This window comes from Papio anubis, chromosome 14, assembly GCF_008728515.1.
Source record: "Papio anubis isolate 15944 chromosome 14, Panubis1.0, whole genome shotgun sequence".
NCBI classification, from domain to species: domain Eukaryota; kingdom Metazoa; phylum Chordata; class Mammalia; order Primates; family Cercopithecidae; genus Papio; species Papio anubis.
The window spans coordinates 85,558,909-85,573,567 of record NC_044989.1 but is presented as its reverse complement, the minus strand read 5'-3'; the positions used below and the strand labels follow the sequence as shown (position 1 = coordinate 85,573,567).

General features: G+C 41.5%; 1 protein-coding gene across 3 annotated transcripts in view; it reads right to left on the bottom strand.

Annotated features, from left to right (window-relative positions):
- Nucleotides 1-14,659, bottom strand: part of KCMF1 (potassium channel modulatory factor 1) — an 82,754-nt gene that overhangs the window by 23,273 nt on the left and 44,822 nt on the right. For all 3 annotated transcript variants that reach the window (XM_031655302.1, XM_009184530.3, XM_017947689.2), the window contains one exon: nucleotides 5,074-5,241. In XM_031655302.1, the coding sequence (XP_031511162.1) occupies nucleotides 5,074-5,241 (168 nt within the window). The remainder of the gene's footprint in view (nucleotides 1-5,073; nucleotides 5,242-14,659) is intronic.

Below are 14,659 nucleotides of genomic sequence, written 5' to 3'. Positions count from 1 at the left end.
GATTTAAATGATCATAAAAGTTTTATATATTATGTATACACTGACCATTTATTAGGTGTACAAGACTTGTCAGGTGGATTTGGAGTAAGTGGGGATAAATATATTAAGAAGAATAGAACTTCCTCATCTCATAAAGGGCATCTACCAAAAACTCAGCAAACATCATTTACTGGTGAAAGACTGGATGCTTTCCCCTAGATCAGAACAAGACCAGTGTGTCCACTCTTGCCGCTTCTATTTAGTATTTTACTGGAGGATCTATCCAGAGTAAATGAAAGGTATCCAGATAGGAAGAAGTAAAATGATTTTTATTTGCAGATGACATGATCTTGTGTACAGAAAGTCCTAAGGAATCCACTAAAAAAAAAACTCTTGGCGCCGGGTGCTGTGGCTCACGCCTATAATCGTAGCACTTTGGGAGGCAAAGCAGGTGAATCACTTCAGGTCAGGAATTTGAGACCAGCCTGGCCAACTAGGAAAACCCCATCTCTATTAAAAATACAAAAATTAGGCTGGGTGTGGGGGCTCACGTCTGTAATCCCAGCACTTTGGGAGACCAAGGCGGCAGATCACCTGAGGTCGGGAGCTCATGACCAGCCCGGCCAACATGGTGAAACCTCGTCTCTACTAAAAATACAAAAATTAGCTGGGTGTGGTGGTACACACCTGAAGTCTCAGCTACTCAGGAGGCTGAGGCAGGAGAATCACTTGAACCCAGGAGGCGGAGGTTGCAGTGAGCTGAGATCGCGCCACTGCACTCCAGCCTGGGGGATGAGAGTGAAACTCTGTCTCAAAATAAAATAAAATAAAAATACAAAAATTAGCCAGACATCGTGGTGCATGCCTGTGATCTCAGCTACTTAGGAGGCTGAGGCAGGAGAATCGCTTGAATCCAGGAGGCAGAAGTTGCAGTGAGCCTAGATTGCACCACTGCACTCCAGCCTGGGCAACAGAGAGAGACTCCATCTCAAAGAAAATAAACAAACGAACAAACAAACAAAACCCTCTTGGAACGAATAAAGTTCAGCAGCACTGTGGGATACGAGATCTATATGAAAAAAAATCAATTGTTTGTCTATATGGTTGCAATGACCAATTCAAAAATAAAATTAAAAAAACAGCCAAGCATGGTGGCTCATGCCTGTAATCCCAATGCTTTTGGAGATGGAGGCAGGAACCACTTGAGCCCAGGAGGACAAGCCTTTGCAACGTAACAAGGCTTCACCTCTACAAAAAATTAAAAATTCAGTCTGTTGTGGTGGCATGTGCATGTGGTCCCAGCTACTCGGAAGGCTGAGATGGGAAGATCACTTGAGCCTGAGAGATTGAGGCTGCAATGAGCCATGGTGGCACCACTGCACTCCAGCCTAGGTGACACAATGAGAACCCATTTCAAAATAAATACATAAGATAAAAATTCCATTTAAGACAGTAAAAGAATACAGATGCTCCTTGACGTACAATGGGGTTATATCCTAAAACTTGATGAACCTATTTTAAGTTGAAAATGCATTTAATACACCTAACCTACCAAACATCATAGCTTAGCCTAGTCTACATTAAATGTGCTCAGAACACTCATGTAAGCCTACAGTTGGGCAAAATCACCTAAAACGAAGCCTATTTTATGAATTTATTGAAGACTGCACTGAAAATGAAAACAGCATGGTTGTATGTACTTAAAGTTCTGTTTCTACTGAACATATATTGCTTTTGCACCACTATAAGATAAAAAAATCATAAGCTGAACCATCATAAACTGGGGACCATCTATTCTTAGAAATAAATTCAATGGAAGTGCAAAACTCATACTGTGATAACTGCAAAAGTGTGTCAAAAGAAATTAAAGACCTACATAAATGGAAACATATCCCATGTTCATGGATCAGCAGATTTAGTATTATTAAGATGGCAGTACTCTCCAAACTAATCTACAGATTCGACATAATTCCATTCAAAATCCTAGTTGGCTTCTTTGCAGAAACTGACAAACTGAATCTAAAATACAGAAATGAAAGAGACACAAAATACCCAAAATAGTCTTGAAAAAGAACAAAGGTGGAAGACTTAGTCTTCTTGATTTCAAAGCTTACTATGAAGCTACAGAAATCAAGACGGTGTAGTACTGGCATAAAGACAGACATATAGGCTTGGCACAGTGGCTCACGCCTGTAATCTCAGCACTTTGGGAGGCTGAGGCGGGCAGATCACGTTGAGCTCAGGAGTTTGATACCAGCCTGGGCAATGTGGCGAAATCCCATTTCCACAAAAAATTAAAAAATCAGCTAGGCGTGGTGGCTTCCACCTGTGATCCCAATTACTTGGAAGGCTGAGGGTGGAGGATTGCCTGAGCCTGGGAAGCAGAGGATGCAGTGAGCCAAGATCACACCACTGCACTCCAGCCTGGGTGACAGAGTGAGACTCTGTGTCAAAATACAAACAAAAACACCAAGCATATAGATCGATGGAATAGACTGAGAGTCTAGAAATAAACCCTCATTTACAGTCAACCTATCTTTAACAAGAGTGCCAAGACAATGCATTGGATAAAGAATAGTCTTTCCAACAAAAGATATTGGGACAACTGAATATTCACATGCAAAAGAATAAAGTTGGTGCTTTACCTCATTCCATATATAAAAATTAATTCTAAATGGGTCGTATATCTAAATATAAGAGCTAAAACTATAAAACTCTTAGAAGAACACATAGGTTTAAATCTTCGTGACTTTGAATTAGGCAGTGATTTTCCAGATACAGCACCAAATGCACAACAAATGAAAAAATACATAAATGGGACATTATCAGAATTAGAACTTTTGTGCTTCAAAGCACACCACCAAGAAAGTGAAAACACAACCCACAGAATGGGAGAACATTTTTGCAAATCATCTATCAGATAAAAACACTTATCTATGGAATAAAAAACTATTACAATTCAATAACAAAGACATATTATCCAATTAAAAAATGGGCAAAGGATCTAGGTATTTCTTCACAGTAGATATACAAATGGCCCATAAGCACAAGAAAATATGCTCATAATTTATATTTCAGATAAATATAAATCAAAACCACCTGAGATACTACTTTACACCTACTAGGATGGCTGAAATAAAAAGGACAAAAAGTGTGGGGCTAGGTAAGAAATTATAGTATGAAGCCAGGTGTGGTGGCTCCTGTCTGTTATCTCAGCACCCTGGGAGGCCCGCAAGTGGATCACCTGAGATTGGGAGTTCAAGACCAGCCTGGCCAACATGGTGAAACCCTGTCTCTACCAAAAATACAAAAATTTTCTGGGCATGGTGGCAGGCACCTGTAATCCCAGCTACTTAGGAGGCTGAGGCAGGAGAATCGCTTGAACCCAGGAGGTGGAGGTTGCAGTAAGCCGAGATGGCGCCATTGCACTCCAGCCTAGGCGAGAAGAGTGAAACTCTGTCTCAAAAAATAAATAAATAAAAATTATAGCATGAAACATTTATATATTTTCTTACAATGTCTTCTAATCAACTGTGGAAACAATCTTTTTTTTTTTTTTGAGATAGCGTCTTGCTTTATTGCCCAGGCCGGAGTGTAGTGGCACAATCAGGGTTCATTGCAGCCTCGACCACCTGGGCTCAAGTGAGCCTCCCATCTCAGCCTCCCATGTAGCTAGGACTACAGCTGTATGTGTGCCACTACATCCAGCTAATTTGTTGTATTTTTGAGGGGTGGGTGCAGAGACAGTTTTCGCCACGTTGCCCAGGCTCGTCTCAAACTCCTGGACTCAAGTGATCTGCCCATCTAAGCCTCCCAAAGTGTTGGGATTACAGGTGTGAGCCACCACACCCAGCCAACAATCTTCTTTCTGGTCATTACAAAAGTTATTACTGCCAGGCATGGTGGCTCACATCTATAATCCCAGCACTTTGGGAGGCCAAGGCAGGTGGATAACTTGAGGTCAGGAGTTCAAGACCAGCCTGGCCAACATGGTGAAATTTCACCTCTACTAAAAATACAAAAAAATTAGCTGGGCACAGTGGCACACACCTGTAGTCTCAGCTACTCAAGAGGCTGAGGCACGAGAATTGCTTGAACCCAGGAGGCAGATGTTGCAGTGAGCTGAGATCTGGCCACTGTATTTCAGCCTAGGTGACAAAGTGAGACTCTGACTTTAAAAAAAAAAAAAAAAAAGCTATTATTTGTGTGTTAATAGCAAGAACAAAAGACAGACCATATTTCTTCTTTACTGAAGCACTCTTCTATTTCATACCTTGTCAGTGGTGTGTATTTCTGAATGGTTTTTTTAAACAAGTAAACTATGATTAAGACGAACAGACAGAATTACTTGGTATATAAAAGTAAGGCCGGGTGCAGTGGCTTATGCCTGTAATCCTAGCACTTTGGAGGCCGAGGCAGGTGGATCATGAGGTTAGGAGTTCAAGACCAGCGTGGCTAACATGGTGAAACCCCGTCTCTATTAAAGATACAAAAAATTAGCCGGGCACGGTGGTGCACGCCTATAATCCCAGCTCCTCGGGAGGCTGAGGCAGGAGAAGCGCTTGAACCTGGGAGGTGGACGTTGCAGTGAGCTGAGGTAGTGCCATTACACTCCAGCCTAGGCGACAGGGCAAGACTCTATCTCAAAAAAAAAAAAAAGCCGGGCATGGTGGCTCACACCTGTAATCCCAGCACTTTGGGAGGTTGAGGCGGGTGGACTGCCTAAGGCCAGAAGTTCGAGACCAGTCTGTTCAACATGGTGAAACTCTGTCTCTACTAAAATACAAACAAATTAGCCAGGTGTGGTGGTGTGCACCTGTAATCCCAGCTACTTGGGTGGCTGAGGCAGGGGAATTGTTTGAACCAGGGAGGTGCAGGTTGCAGTGAGCCAAGGTTGCGCCACTGTATTCCAGCCAGGGTGACAGAGTGAGACTCCATCTCCCAAAAAAAAAAAAAGGTAAGATTTATTTCATGTTTAATGAATCTGGGGCCTCATGGTATGCTGCTGGGGAGTTTTAGAACACTTTGCCTTTACTTCTTCACACGTACATACAATTCTAAATGATGTAATTCATTAAATTTTTAATTACTTACCAAAATCTACCCTTGTTAATATGCACTGCATTGGGTGGTCAGTTGTATGCCTTGTTGTTGTTGCACCACTTTCATAACAAGATGCACAAAGATCGTAATCGTAGCAAATTAAACACTTATATCTGCGACCTCGAAAATTTCCTTTTAAACATGCATCACAGCTGACACCTATAAAAAAAAGAAATATCTTTCGTTACCAGTTATAAAGACCACTCTTGATTTCATTTTTATGAATGTTTCAGGTGCTCATTTAACCCCACATATCCTTTCCAAAATGACTAGAAATGACTTAGTAAAATGGTATGGGAATTTTTAGCCATGTGCTGGATTCATTACTCTGATTTATATACTCCAGATGAAAATAATTTAAAATGACTGATATAGGCTGGGCGCGGTGGCTCACGCCTGTAATCCCAGTACTTTGGCGGGCCAAGGCGGGTGGATCACTTGGGGTCAGAATTCCAAGACCAGCTTTGGTCAACATGTTGAAACCCCGTCTCTACTAAAAATGCAAAAATTAGCTGGGCTTGGTGGTGGGTGCCTGTAATCCCAACTACTTGGGAGGCTGAGGCACAAGAATTGCTTAAACCCAGGAGGTGGGGTTGCAGTGAGCTGAGATCATGCCACTGCACTCCAGTCTGGGCAACAGAGCAAGACTTTGTCTCCAAAAAAAAAAAAAAAAAAAAAAACCAAAACCAAAACTAAAAACAAACAAAAAACCACTTAAAAGTAAATAAAGTAAAATGACTGACACAATGTAATCACCCTTTTCCCCCCTTAAAAAATGCCTTGATATAGGCCAGGCATGGTGGCTCAGGCCTGTAATCCCAGGACTTTGGGAGGCTGAGGTGGGCAGATCACGAGGTCAGGAGATGGAGACCATCCTGGATAATATGGTGAAACCCCGTCTCTACTAAAAAAAAAAAAATACAAAAAATTAGCTGGGCTTGGTAGCAAACACCTGTAATCCTAGCTACTCCGGAGGCTGAGGAAGGAGAATCGCTTGAACCCAGGAGGCGGAGGCTGCAGTGAGCTAAGACCAAGCCACTGCACTCCAGCCTGGGCGACAGAGCGAGACTCCACCTCAAAAAAAAAAAAAAAAAAAAAAAAAGCCTTCATAAGCCAGCAAGAAAGTAAAAACCAAGATGAAGAGGTGACTGACTGGAAGCACTAAAGAGGGCTTTTCACAATGAGGGTATTTGCGAAAGCAGGTAAAAATCTAAGTTTAAGTTCCACAGCATTACAGGACAAAGGCCTACTGAAGGTGGGATAATTAACAGAAGATTCCTCATAAAACCAAGATCCTAATATACTCTCACAATGCATGGGTGGGCTAGAAATCCTCCCTGGGGGATTACAAAAATTACCCTAGTGAAAGTCCCCTGCCCTGGGGGCACAAAATAACAACAAAAAGCCATAACCACAAACCAGTCCTCATGGGTTTATAGCCCAAATTCTATCAAATGGTTCCAAAGACCTTGGGTCAAGAATTTTAAGTGGTCTTAAATTAGAATTGACAGCAAGCATCTGGCATATATAAACATCCAAGGAATAAGTTCATAATTTAAATCATAAAATACAAAAAAGTAAAGCACCATCAGAAAGAACTAGCAGGAGCAGCAGAATCAGTCATGAGTTCGTATCAGAACTGGATATCAAATAATTCTTAACCTGTTAAAAGAAATAACTGAGTGTTGTGCCTAACACCTGTAATCCCAAGCACTTTGGCAAGGCAAGGCCCTCAGAGGGATGGCTTGAGGCCAGGAGTTCAAGACCAGCCTGGGCAACACAGTGAGATCCTGTCTACAAAAAAATTTAAAAATTAGCTGGGCATTGTGGCCTGTGCCTATAGCCCTAGCTACCAGAAGCTGGAGGAAAGGGAGAATGGGGAATTACAGTTTAGTGGGTAGGGAGTTTTGAAGTCTGGGATAATGGAAGAATTCTGGAGATGGACAGTGGTGATGGTTCCAAGAATGTGAATATACTTAATGCTACTGAATTGTACACCAAAAAGGGCTTAAAATAAATTTTATGCTATGTATATTTTACTGTAATAAAAAAATATGCCATTTGCAACAGCATTTTTAAAAAGTGCTTCTGAATAACTCTAACCAAAGATAGGTAGCCTTTTATGAAGCAAATGAGTACAAATGTATTCAAAGACACTAAAGGACTTTAAAAAATACAGATACCAACTTCATGGACTGGAAGGTTCATAATAAAATGTCAACTGATTTGTAGATTCGAACAATTATAACCAAAATTTAAAAAGAATTTTTTTGTGGGACATGGTAAGTTGACTCAAACGCTGATACAAGTTACAAAAAGGGCCAAGGACAGTCAAGATGCTCCCAAGAAAAACGAGATAGAGGGACTTGTTTTATATATAGAGAGAGCGCTACACTAATAAATAATAAGTAATACAATAACAAATTATAAAGCTATAATAACTATAAGAAGAAGGAATGGCACCAGCATAGAGACAAACTGGCCTATGGAATAGAATGGAAAGCCCCGAAGCAGAGGTTGAAATCTGTTTTACGACAGCAAGGTCACTAAAGAACACTGAGAAAAGAAGGGAGTGGACAATAAATAGTGCTGAACAGGTGATTATCTACGTGTGGGGAAAACAGAATTAGATCTCTTCCCCATATCCCATACACACAAAAAATCAATTCCACATGGTTTAAAGACAGATTCAAAAGAACAATGAAAAATATCCCTAGAAGACAATATAGAATATTTTTATCAGCCTAAAGTAGAAAACAATTTCTTAAATAACTATGTTAAGACTTTTTCTTCATCTTTTAACAGCCTCCACTGACTGAAAATACAAGGCTCAGAAACTGGTGATATGTACAACATACATGTCAGACAAAAGTTTGGTATTCAGAATGCATTATGAACTCTTACATATCAGTAAGTAAATAATGAACGCTCAATAGAAAAATGGAGAAACCTGTCAAAGGGCACTCAAAGAACAACAAACATAAATGGCCAGTAAACATATGAAAAGACGCTCAGTCTCATTAGTCATCAAAGAAGTGCATGATTAACATCCGTGAGCTAGCATTTTACATTTACCAAACTGGTAAGAAACTACAAGTTTCATGATGTCAAGTGTTAATGAAGATAAAGGGCAGCAGAAGTGCTTATACCCTCCTGGTGGGAGTGTATGTCAGCACAACCACTTTGAAAAATTTGTTCATATTTTAGTCAAGTTAAATACATATACCTCCTATGATACCGTAATTTCACTCTTAAATACGTTCCCAGGGGGAATCTTTTGTCTGTGTGCACCTAGAGAATGTAGAAGAATGTTGACGGCAGTTTTTGTAACTGAATTTTAAAAAGGCGATTCAGGGACCGGGCGTGGTGGCTCATGCCTACAATCCCAGCACTTCGGGAGGCTGAGCGGGCGGATCATGAGGTCAGGAGATCAAGACCATCCTGGCTAACATGGTGAAACCTCGTTTCTGCTAAAAATACAAAGAAAAATTAGTTGGGCATGGTGGCGGGCGCCTGTAGTCCCAGCTACTCGGGAGGCTGAGGCAGGAGAAAAGCATGAACCCAGGAGGCAGAGCTTGCAGTGAGCCGAGATCACGCCACTGCACTCCAGCCTGAGCGAAAAGTGCGAGACTCCGTCTCAAAAAAAAAAAAAAAAAAAAAAGACTATTCAGATTCAAAAGCTCGACAGTTCAATATGCACAGAATGAATTGGAAAAAGAATGAATCAAAGCAACAGGTAAGAACATTGCCTCAGATGAATGAAAGAAAGTCTCAAAGAATACATATAGTATAAAGTTGAAAACCAGTATCTAGTTTAGGAAATCAAACATGTAGTAAAACTATAAAAGGAAAATGAGGGAATGATAACATTTTGGTCAGTGGTTCCCTCTGGGGGTTAAGGGGATGAGGAGATGAGTGTGTGAAGCTTTTAGGGATCTTGAAATGTAACATTTTTACATCTGGCCAAGAGGATCTGTAGTACCATTCTTCTCCTTTGCATTTATTTTAGGAAAATTCTCATATATCCAACCAACATTTTATTTTTAAAAGTTCTTTCCTTCCTTCCAAACAAACAAACAAAAAAACAAAAAACAAAAACATAAAGCAAAGCTGGAATTGTTTACAACCACCTTTGGGCTGTCAGTTCAAGGTGGAAAACCGGAAAACTAACATAGTTTTGGCAGACTGTAGATTTATTTTTGAGACAAGGTCTTACTGTCACCCTGCCTGGAATGCAGTTGCATAATCTTGGCTCACTACAGCCTCGACCTCCTGGGTTCATGCCTTTCTCCTGCCTCAGCCTCCTGAGTAGCTGAGACTACTGGTGTGTGCCACCATGCCCGCATAATTTTGGTCAGGATGTTCTCGAACTCCTGGACTCAAGCAATCTGCCTGTGTCAGCCTCCCATAGTATTAGGATTACAGGCATGAGCCACTGAGACTGGCCTAGGTTGTAGATTCTTAATGTTTGTTGAATGTTTTTATTAAAAAACAAAAAACACCAAAAAAAAAAAAAAAAAAAATCAGGCCAGGCACAGTGGCTCACGTCTGTAATCCCAGCACTTTGGGAGGCTGAGACAGGCAGATCACAAGGTCAGGAGTTCAAGACCAGCCTGGCCAACATAGTGAAACCCCATCTCTACTAAAAATACAAAAATTAGCCAGGCGTGGTGGCAGCCACATCCCAGCTACTCGGGAGGCTGAGGCAGGAGAATTGCTTGAACCCGGGAGGCAGAGGTTGCAGTGAGCCGAGATCGCACCATCGCACTCCAGCCTGGGGCACAAGAACGAGACTTCTTCTAAAAAAAAAACAAAAACCACCACCAAAAAAAACGAAACAAAAAAAATGGAATTCCCTGTTATTACTTAGCCATTAACAATAACCACTTAGACAGATCACTTAATGTTCTCTGCTCAATCTTTCTTCATCTATGAAGTTTGCTATGAGAAGCAAATGAGGAAAAAAAGATATGAAAGTCCTAAATTCTAAAGTGGTAATATTAACTTATTCAGATGCAGTAAGATTTTTTTTTTGAGACAGAGTCTCGCTCTGTCGCCCAAGCTGGAGTGTGGTGGCACGATCTCGGCTCACTGCAAGCTCCACCTCCCGGGTTCATGCCATTCTCCTGCCTCAGCCTCCCGAGTAGCTGGAACTACAGGCGCCCACCACCACCCCCAGCTAATTTTTGTACTTTTAGTAGAGAGAGGGTTTCATCACATTGGCCAGGATGTTCTTGATCTCCTGACCTTGTGATCCGCCCACCTTGGCCTCCCAAAGTGCTGGGATTACAGGCGTGAGCTATAAGATTATTTTAGTACTTTTCTAGAATACAATTTGATCTCAGTAATATACACAACCTTTTAAATTACTTTTCAAAATATCCTTCGAGATCCTTGATCTCAAAAGCTGCAGGGAGACTCCCTGAGCAACTTACAATGACAGCCAAATGATGGCATCATCGTGGCAATTTTTCAGCAAATTCAACAAATATTGATTATCTAATATGTAATATGTTTTAGATGCTGAGGATATAGCAATGAACAAAACAAAGCCTGCCCCCAAGAAACTAACATTTAGTACACACTAAGACAAGCATAAAAATAAAAGTTGGCTAAGTGTGGTGGTGTGTGCCTGTAGACCCAGCTTCTCAGGAGGCTGAGGTGGGAGAATTGCTTCAGCCCAGGAGGTCGAGGCTGCTGTGAGTTATGATCATGCAACTGCACTCTAGCCTGCAGACAGAGCAAACCCTGACTCCAAAAAAAGAAAAAAAGTTGCAGAGCATGGTGGAAGTAAGTGCTATGGAGAAACATAAACCAGTGAAGGACAGCGTGGGCAAAGAAAGTATTACTAAAAAAGATACTTGAGCAAAGAGACGGAATACTTAAAAATTTGCTTATTCAAAATAGCTTCCAGGCCAGGCGCAGCAGCTCAGGCCTGTAATCAATATCAACACTTTGGGAAACCAAGGCGGGCAGATTGTTTGAGTGCAGGAGTTTGAGACCAGCCTGGGAGACATGGAGAAACCCCGCCTCTACAAAAAACATAGAAAAATTAGCCAGGTGTGGTGGTGAGCGCCTGTAGTCCCTACTACTCAGACTGAGGTAGGAGGATCACTTGAGCCTAGGAGGTTGAGGCTGCAGTGAGTGGAGATTATGCCACTGCGCTCCAGCCTGGGTGCCAGAGTGAGACCCTATCTCAAACAAAAACAAAATAGCTTTCATGCATGATGATGCTTTAAGCACAACACTGAAAATAATGAATGGGGGTGGGGGGGAATACCTATGATACCTATTTAGGTTCACAAATGGTATAATAACATGGACAAACAATTGTACTGTGAATTTAGGTGCCAGGAAGGTAAACCCAGCTCTGAACTTTTTGGTGTGTAGCCTTGACATTATTCTGTAGGCCTGCCTTCTCTTTCTGAGGTGGGGATGCCTACTGGCAAGTATAGATGAACAAAGCTTAAGGCAGCTGTGCATGGTGATATTGATAAACACTGTATCTTTCAGTAAAAAGATGCTGATACTTATCCCTTGCTCACTCTACTCTTGTGATTTAATTCAAAGCTACCTAAATGGTTCACATAAGGGATGGGGGTGGTAGCCTCAGGCTTCACTTAAACCCAGCTAGAGTTCTGTAACTGTAAGCCCTTTAAAAAGGAAACAGGGTTTGTTTAAATTTACTGTCCATTTGCGATGAAATCATTTCTGTAATATATATTTTTTAGCTTCTCAAATACTGAAAGGCCTTTTATGATTCAAGATCAGTATTTCAAATACAGATACATCATACATATATATAAAATATTTAAGTCAAACTTTAGGTAAGTTTACAGCAGGGTTTCTTACAACATAAGATTCACTTTATTAATAATCTCTGTGGCGGCCGGGCGCGGTGGCTCAAGCCTGTAATCCCAGCACTTTGGGAGGCCGAGACAGGCGGATCACGAGGTCAGGAGATCGAGACCATCCTGGCTAACACGGTGAAACACCGTCTCTACTAAAAAAAAAAAAAAATACAAAAAACTAGCCGGGCGAGGTGGCGGGCGCCTGTAGTCCCAGCTACTCGGGAGGCTGAGGCAGGAGAATGGCGTGAACCCGGGAGGCGGAGCTTGCAGTGAGCTGAGATCCGGCCACTGCACTCCAGCCTGGATGACAGAGCCAGACTCTGTCTCCAAAAAAAAAAAAATAATAATAATAATAATAATAAATAATAATAATAATAATAATCATCTCTGTGGCAGCCATGCGACAGAGGGTTTTTTGGTGATTAGCAAACTATGAATAAGAAGTTGAGCTAAGTAAAAATGTTTTATAACATACAGTTTTTCCATATAGTCTGCTATCATCCTTTCTCATTGTTTTGTTTACGAAAGCTCTGTCCTTTAATTCCTTCTGTTGTCATAAACTTGTTGAAGGTAATATTTAATTTTATAGAACATTTCATACCACCTAAGTCTCTAAATAAAAGTATACAAGCACAGACTTTTTCAATTTCTCAATAGTAGCCCATTGTCCCCCTTAGAATGACTCTCACTCAATACAGAGGACCTCCTAAGTATATCTGTCAGAATTTGTATCATTTTATGACACAGACTAACAAAACCTGCTCCACTACTGTCAACTACAGGTAATCGAACGTTCCCAAGGGAGGAAATAAGCTAGCTCTTTGCTGCAGTCCCTTGGTTAACAATAGTGATTCTACCTGGTATCAGGAAGTCAGAGAAATCTGAAACAGAACAGATACATGGCATATGTAAAACTATCAATTCCTTCACAGGAAGAATGAAGTTGCTTCTGATGAGGTATCAGTACACTGTATTTAAGATATTAAAAAATCAAAGTTCTGGCTGGACGTGGTGGCTCACGCCTGTAATCCCAGAACTTTGGGAGGCCGAGGCGGGTGGATCACCTGAGGTCAGGAGTTCAAGACCAGCCTGAAATTCTTTTTAGTAGAGATGAAACCCCATCTCTACTAAAAATACAAAAATTAGCTGGGAGGTGGAGGTTGCAGTGAGCCAAGATCATGCCACTGCACTCTGGCCTGGGCGACAGAGCAAGACTCCGTTTAAAAAAAAATCAAATCAAAGTTCTGAAAAGTATTATAACAGAAACAAGAGTTCAAATATTGTAAAATAATGCCTTGAGAGGCAAAGCTGAATAACCACTAGTTGTCTAGATAGCACTGATATCCATTACATTAAAAAACATTTAGGTTTCATTTACCTTACACTACATATATTCTGCAAAAACTGAGTTAACCAAATAATAACATGTGCAACCCATCACTGAATAATCTAGCTTAGTCACGGCTGGGCATGGGGGCTCACGCCTGTAATCCCAGGGCTTTGGGAGGCCGAGGAGGGCAGATCACCCGAGGTCAGGAGTTCCTGACCAGCCTGGCCAACCCGGTGAAACCCCATCTCTACTAAATATACAAAAATTAGCCGGGACTGGTGGTGCGTGCCTGTAATCCCAGGTACTCGGGAGGCTGAGGAAAGAGAATAAACGAACTGACAGGCAGAGGCTCGGGGAGGCTGGGAAAAGAATAGCGAACCCGACGGGCAGAGGTTGCAGTGAGGCTGAGATTGTGCCACTGCACTCCAGCCTGGTGGCTGAAACGACATAAGTCTCCAAAAAAAAAATCTAGCTTAGTCATACTGTGTCATAAAGAAGTTGAGAAATCACTTCTTTGTGATTTGTAAAATCACAAAGTTTGTAAATGGTAGTTTGTAAAATCGTAACTTGGACAAGCTACATTATAAGGTTAAGGTGTTATAGTTGTAATCCCCCATCTTTTCTCATTGTTTTGTATATTTAGAAGTTCTGGAAAACAAACGAAAGCTATGAACTTCAAATTTTAAGGAGAAAAGGATGCCCTCTAGATGGGAACACTTTTTTTGAGGCAGGTCTCCCTCTGTCGCCCAGGCTGGAGTGCAGTGGCGGGATCTCAGCTCACGCAGCTCCGGCCTCCTGGGTTTACATAATTCTACTGCCTCAGCCTCCCGAGACCAACTGGACTAGTAGCGGACAGTTAAGCCCAGCTAGTTTTTTTGTATTTTATTAGAGCGGGGTTTCACTGTGTTGGCAGGATGGTCTCGATCGCTGACCTCGGGGATCCATGCGTCTCACCGGCCTCCCAAAGTGCTGGCTCTGAAGCAAGCCTAAATACCTGGGGAGACATTTTTAAAGCCACTGAAATAGTATGTAGTCTTTGCTTTCTTATTTAAAAAAAAAAAAAAAAGTTTCTAATATTCGTTTACAGCTTTTTAAAGGAGAAAAATCTCAGGTTGGTATACCTTATACTTTTTAATAAAATTAGTTTTTAGCTAGGGAATAGAGAGTTGATGGGAAAGAAAAGGTCAACAAAGGGCAAGTCACCTTCAAGACACACAGGGAAAAAAGAATACAACAGGAAGTCGACCTCATCTGGAATTTGAAGGCCTGGGATTACACAGCACTTGTCACTGACAGCCAATTTTGACTTCTAGCTACCATGTGATGGGGGCGGAGGCGGTGGAGAGAGGGAAGGCCTCTTTTCTACTTCTGTGAAATGTCTGTGTATTGTCTCTTC